The sequence below is a fragment of the Plasmodium falciparum genome (genome assembly GCF_000002765.6).
Source record: "Plasmodium falciparum 3D7 genome assembly, chromosome: 1".
In the NCBI taxonomy this organism is placed as follows: domain Eukaryota; phylum Apicomplexa; class Aconoidasida; order Haemosporida; family Plasmodiidae; genus Plasmodium; species Plasmodium falciparum.
In genome coordinates, this window is record NC_004325.2 from 107,501 (window position 1) to 115,000 (window position 7,500).

At 23.1% G+C, this 7,500-nt stretch overlaps 1 protein-coding gene and 1 pseudogene across 1 annotated transcript in view, besides 1 other annotated feature; both read right to left on the bottom strand.

Annotated features, from left to right (window-relative positions):
- The window catches only part of PF3D7_0102400, a 1,152-nt pseudogene extending 304 nt beyond the window's left edge, over nt 1-848 (bottom strand).
- Nucleotides 1-848: part of a sequence feature (lysophospholipase, putative, pseudogene) that runs on past the window's edge.
- A 2,401-nt stretch (nt 849-3,249) lies between these two features.
- Nucleotides 3,250-7,500, bottom strand: part of PF3D7_0102500 (erythrocyte binding antigen-181) — a gene marked incomplete at both ends in the record, with an annotated part of 5,050 nt that continues 799 nt past the window's right edge. The window contains 4 exons of the mRNA XM_001350921.1: nt 3,250-3,323; nt 3,462-3,550; nt 3,667-3,745; nt 3,838-7,500. The exon at nt 3,838-7,500 is cut by the window's right edge and continues 799 nt beyond it. Coding sequence (XP_001350957.1) covers nt 3,250-3,323; nt 3,462-3,550; nt 3,667-3,745; nt 3,838-7,500 — 3,905 coding nt within the window. The remainder of the gene's footprint in view (nt 3,324-3,461; nt 3,551-3,666; nt 3,746-3,837) is intronic.

Here is a 7,500-nt window from a genome sequence, read left to right on the forward strand (position 1 = left end):
GTAAATTTATTTGTTTTATCACCCTTAAATCTACCACTATCTAATGATATAATATCATTAACATATGGAAATTTCTTAAATTCAACACTTCCTGTTTTTTGTCTATATGTTGGAAATAAGGTAGCAAGCAACCATGTTGCTGGTAAATAAAAGTATCGATATTTAAAAGAATCTGTAAACCCTACTAATTGTACTGAAACCATAGCAGAAATACATATAATTCCTTTAATATTATATTTTGAAATTCGATCTTTTTATTTTCCTAATATTTCTAAAGTTCTTAAAACTATATTTCCTCCCATAGAATAACCAATTAAATACATAGGAATTTTTTCCATACTTTCCATTTTATTATTATTATTATTATTATTATTATTATTATTATTATATAAATTACCTTTCTTATCATTTTCGAACATAATCGAATGATGTATTTTTTTAATATGATCTATAACATCATCAGAAAAATCATCAAAATCATTTATATGAAGTCTTAAATTAGCTATCCCATCAGATTCTCCATGACCTTGTAAATCTATTCCATATACAGAATAACCATTCTTATTAAATTCTTCAATCCAACTATTTTTATAAATATAAAAATTATCACTATCAATTAATGTAGCATGCATATTATCTACTATATTTACGCTATGTCTCAAAAAACCAAAACGTAAACTTGAACCTAAACCATGTACTAATATTATAATAGCAATCACCTCTTTAACTATCCATGAATAATTTTTTATAGATAATCCATATTTATTATTAAATGTATCCACTCGAGATATTACCTCCACATTCTCATTATAATTACTACCTTTGGGTATCAAATTATTTTTATCCATTGTAAAAATTAATACATATATATATATATATATATATATACACTTAATTTTTTATAAAAAAAAATTTATATAACTATATAATTATTATATAAAATATTACGCACAAAAAAAAAAAAAAAAAAAAAAAAAAAAAGAAGAAAAAACAAATAATAATAATATTAACAAATAAAAACCAAGAAAAAATACAAGAAAATTATTAATTGAAATGTATAATATATATATATATATATATATTTATTTATTTTTGTTTGTCTATATATGCATAATAATTTTATATTATATTAATAAACATTCCTTTTATAAGATCCTTCTACAGAAATATATATGTATATATATATATATATATATATATAATTTAATCAAGAAAATAAATTTATTTCACATACAAAAATAAAATAAAAAATTATTATGTATATGTATTTATAATGATATATAAATATGTATATCACCCTTAACAAGAAAAAAAAAAAATAAAATAAATAAAATAAAATACATAAGGATTCATATTTTTCTTCTTTATAGAAACATAACAAAGGTAATTTAACAAAAAATTAAATATTTATTTATTTTAAGTGGAAATATGCGGAAATTATTGAAAAAAAAAAAAAAAAATTCATATATATTTAGTTACCTATATAATAATTATTATTTTTTTTTTTTTTTTTTTGCTCAAAACAAAAAAAAAATTTAATTAATGATAACAATGAACAGAAATATAATATATCTTTTTAAAAATAATATCATCTATTTCTTTTATTTACTTTTAATTTTGTGTGCAATATTATATATATATATATATGTGCGCCATTTCTTTTTCATTTAAATATTTTTTTTTTTTTTTTTTTTTGCGGTATCATCAAATTATGACTTTATTACCTTAATGATATTTTTCTATTCATTTGACCATTATATTGTTACGTTGAATATATTTAAATTCTTATAATTTTCCTCTCTTTTTTAAAAAAAACATCATCATCCGCGTAATTGGGACAGTTCCATAAATATCCATCATTCTATATTCACATAATGAAAATACTGAGATTAAATATATATATATATATGCAGTTTTTACCATCAAAAAATATATCTTTTCTTTTACTTAATTCATCATGGCTTTTAATTTTTCAAGATCCATAACACTCAAATTTTTATACATATTATATATTACTCCATATTATGCTGAAAAGTTTCAATTTTTAATCATATTTCATTAACATGATTCAAATAAAATGTATTTATTCATTTCTTTTATACGTCATAATTTAGTAGTATATTTATTTCTGTACTTTTATCATAATCACAAAAGCTCATATCGAAAATTTTTTATAATTAAAATATTTTCAGCTGTTAAATAAAGATGAGCATTACTTGCTTTATATTATGTAATTAATATTTTAAAAAAAAAAAATCATATAATATATTTTTTTTTTTTTTTTTTTTTTTTTTTTTAAATAATTTGTTGTTCCTATCCTTTTATAATATTAGATACAAAAAAATATAAAATAAGGAACTATGTAATTAATTATAATAATATTTTTATTACAATTATTATTATTATTACTATTTTCTTTTTACTTTGATTCTAATTTTAATGTTATATATATTGTTCAAAGACATATTACTAATATATATATATTATATATATATATATATATAATATTATTACACATTCTTTATTTTGTATGCATAAAAATATTTTTAATCTTATAAATGGCAAAAAAAATAATAATAATTAAATAAAAACCAACAGATAAATTATTTCATAATTCATCATAATTTTTTTTTTCTTTTTTAATTTATATATATAATTTTTACACAATTAATTATCTTACTATGAATTTCCCTGAATACTTCTTTATTTGCTATGTAATATAAAAGAAACATGGGACATATAAACAAATAAATAAATATATTATATATATTATATATATAATATATAACCAATCAAACATCCAGAAAATTAAAAATGAACATTTAATGAATTAATATATTTTTTTTTTTATTTATTTTTTATACTATAAATAAAAATTAATAATTATTTATGCATATATACATATTTTTTTTGTCAAAATAAAATAAAAAATATGGAACCATTAGGTAAAAAAAAATATACAAATTTAAAATAATTTTATATATATTTAATAAGCAAAAATATATTTAATATGTCTTATATATATATATATATATATATATATATATGACATAATTTATAAAAAGTATTAACAAATATTTTAATTTAAAAAAAAAAAAAATTAAAAAAAAACAAAAAAAACAAAAAAAAAGAAAAAGAAAAAATAATTAGAAATTAGAAATTAGAAAAATGCAATATATATATTAATATATATATATATACATTTACCTTATTTTTTATAATAAAATATTATGTCCTTTAAATTTTTAATTAAAATGTCGTTGTGTCATCATAAATACCCTCCGAATATAAATCAGAATTTACTACATTTATTTGTTGATCAACTACGAAAAAAAAAAATAAATAAATAAATAATAAAAATTATAAGAATAAGAAATAATAGGAATGTGGAAATGCATCCGTAAATATATATATATATATATATATTTTTTTTTTTTTTTGTTTTTTAGTTTTTTCCTTACACATATAAGGTAATTTATTATATTTATTATTATTATATTCAAAAGCAGAATCATTTAAATTAGAATCGTAGAATCCTTTTTCATCATCCCTATAATAATAAAATAAAAATATACATATTTATTTATATATATGTTCTTATAATACTTAAATATATATGCATATATTTATATTTTTGTTTATATTTCTTCATCCTTTTTTTCTTACAAATTCTTCCTATAGCTGGCTGAACCTAAAATAAACAATAAAAGGGCTATTATACCACCCCCGGCAATATAATGCATACCTATTAAAAAAAAAGAAAAAGAGAAAAAAATATATTATTTTTTTTATTAACATATTAATGTATATTGTTTTTAATTTTATAACATGACATACTTGTAAATCTTTGTTTTCTAAAACAATTATATGTAGGGTCATCAAATTCTTTTTGTGTACAATCAAAGTATTCTATCGATTTAGGATTGAAAAATTTTAAACAATAATCTGATATTTCACAACATAAATGTAACCTTTTGTCTTCAGAACATGTTTCTAATAAATCCTTATTTCTTTCCATATATTGACAATATTTTAATGAATGTTCATTAGAACATGTATTTGTGTTTGACCTATTCAATATTTCTTCTCTATCTTTAGAAGCATCTCTATTATTATATTGTTCCATTTTTTCTTCACTTGATAGATTATTATAATACAAATGACTATTAACTCCATCACTCATACTATCCTCTGTTCTATCCATTTTTAATACATCTTCATCCTCTTCATGTCCTATATTAAGTAATTTTTGAATTTCTTCTTTTTCTCTATCGCTCGCAATTTGGTCAAAATCTTTTTCATCTTTTTGTTGTGTGCTAAAATTATGTTCTTGTAATTCTCCAACATCACTTTCGCTACCTTCTGTCATTTCTCCATTTCTTCTAGAATCATCTAATATTGTACTACCCGCTTCATTTCTTAACAAATGAATATCGATTAAATCCTTTTCACTGATATTTCCTCTGTGTGTATCATTATGTAATCCATTATTCTCAGATATCAATGTTTCTTTTTCAACATCTTCTACATTAGGAGGGGACTGTACGCTCACAGAATTTTCCATTGGTTCTCCAATGGCTCTTGGTACAACAGGTTCTACTTTAATTTCTTTAGCTTCTTTTTCTCCTACTTCTTCAGATCGTTTTTCATCAGGGGGTTTTACAGTAGTACTTGGAACTTCTGTAGTGATTATCCTACTTGAATCCTCAGGTTCACTTACAACTTCAGTTTCAGAAGCAATAGGATCTTCTCTATTTAAAACATTACTTTGATTATCTACGCTATTAGAGAGACTATTATTATCATCTCTACTATTTTCTACAACATCGTCAGTAGCATCTTCTTGGTCATTACTTCGAGGATCTGTTTCCCCCTTCGTCTCTATCGATTTACTTTTTAATAACTCTGATTCTTCTTTACCAGTTGTACCAGAAAGAACAGGTTCAGATATTTCATGAGAAGGTTCAACATCCTTAGGTTTTTCTAAATTACTTTTTGATGTTTCAGTTGCACTTTCACCTCCCCCTAATATTTCTTGTTCTTTAACAACACCATCAGTTGTTTTAATGTCATCAGTTGGATTTAAACCTGATTCCGACTCAGAATTATCTGTCGCATGCGGAGAAGTTAACATTTCTGCTTTATCTCCTACTTTTCCTTCAACAGTAGGAGTATCTTCGGGTGGTGTACTTTGAACGTCCTGTTCATTAGATTCAATTCTTGATACAGTAGATTGAAGTTCTTTTTTGGCATCATCAACTTCCTTCTTATCATCTTTTAAAGATGCATCTGGTTCAGTATTTGTATTTGGATCACTCATATTTTCATTATGAACCTTTTCAGGATCTAAATTCATACTATCTGTTGCTCTATCTACAACAGAATTCTCATTTGGTTCAGTACTTGATATTTTTGTGTCTTGTGATGACCCATTTTCACTAGTTGTTTCTTGTGGAACTACTTCAGGTGAAGAGCTTTTTACGTTTTGTTCTTGTCCTGAAGAAATTTCATTTTGTTCACTCGCTACTCCTACTTTTGAGGATTGATCTAATCCACTTTGTGATTGATCTTGTATTTGTTGTTCTTCTTCTTGTTTTTGTTCTTCTTCTTCTTGTTCTTGTTTTTGTTCTTGTTCTCGTTTTTGTTCTTCTTCTTGTTTTTTTTTTGGTTCTTCTTCTTGTTTTTTTTTTGGTTCTTCTTCTTGTTTTTGTTTTTGTGCTTCTGCTTCTAATTGTTCTTGTGATTGTAATGTTTCAGATGATTCAGGTAATTTTGGTGGTTCTTCTTTTATTGTTTCTCCATTTGTTCCATGTTCCTGTACTTTTAAATTTTCAGGTGAATTTTTTGTATCAGTAGCTGTATCTTTTCCTTTGTTTCTATCTGAATCTTTGTCAGTTCGTACGGTTAAAGTTCCATTAGTTTGTTTTGCTTCTTTTTCAGGTTGCTTTTCATCCTTACTCTTTTCGATTTCTTTATTACCACTTGCGACACTCACAGAATTGTGATTTACATATAATTCTTCCTCTCCATTTTTCTCACTTATATCTGTCGCATCTTCACTATTTGAGTCTATAGATAACATTTCTTTGTTTTTTACTTCTAAAACTTGTGTATCCATACATGAACATCTTTCCTTAAAGAGTTTGTCAAGCTGATCGAATATTTTTGTAAAATCTATATTAGAACAATTTTTTGCATTTTCCTTTAAAAATGTAGTTACATTTTTGTCTTTAGCAAGACTAAATAATTTTCTATCTTTATCATATTTTACGGATTGTATTTCATAAGCTAATTTTCTAGTATATGTCCAATAATTCATATTAGTACACACATTTTGACATGTTTTATCCTGACATAAGGATTTTCCATTATTACCTGTACATTTATCATTTAATTTTAATTCCCAATATTCTTTTTCCTTACAAAAGAAATGTGCCCATTGTGAAAACCATCTAAAGAATTGTGGCATGTTTTCTAGTTCATCTATTCTTTCACAAGTTTTTCTACGTTGATCTACTTCGTCAATTCCACATCTCATTGATTCCCATACTTTATTTCTATTTAATATCCACCATACATTTTTTAATTCTTTAATTGTTTTAAAGAGTTTATTTCTTCCAACTTTATAACCAAAATTTCTTTCAAAAATTAAATTTAAATTATTTTGAACTTTTATAGAGTTGTTATCATTCCATAAATCATTTCCAATAACTATATCTTTATAATCAACATAACTATCATTTATATATTTGCATGCATTCTGGTTATCAAGTATTGTTCCATGTTTTTTCCATAATAACTTTCCTTCTTGTTTAGAAGCCATTATAATTTCGATAAGTAGTTGTGAATTATGTACATTATAAATATCATCATTCAGTAGATAGTTCAAATTTCCTAAACAAAAACCTTGTCTTCTCGGTGACACACATACACCTTTATGATGAACTGTTTCAAAAGAATTTTTATCACATTTCCATGGTTTAAATTCTTTCTTTTCAAGACAAAATCTTTTATCGCTAGAAACAGTATCTGTTTGAGCATTAAATGAACAAATATCATTATTTTTAAATTGGATTTTTAAATCAATATATGATTGACACATACATTTTTCTTCATATTTACCATATTCAAATTCAAAAAAGGGTTTAAAATCAATATCCTTACACTCAGAACAATTTAATTTTAAAAAATCCAAAGCATTATCAGGTTGAACTATTTTTCTCCTAAATATAGTATATCGTACTACTTTAATATATTTTTTTCCTAATATAGAGACCTCATATCTTTGTCTATTAATAAGACTCCTATAGGTATAACACTCATTATTACATCCGGTTGAGCAGTCAGATTTTTTTCTATTAACAGAACATTCTCCTGTTAACAATTTTTCTTTCTCCTTCATTAATCTACAATTATATTTCCCCCATTCCAGAATCCATCTATTTATCTGAGGTTCATTCTCATCAGGTTTTCTACATCCTAAATGAGCATATGGCTGTA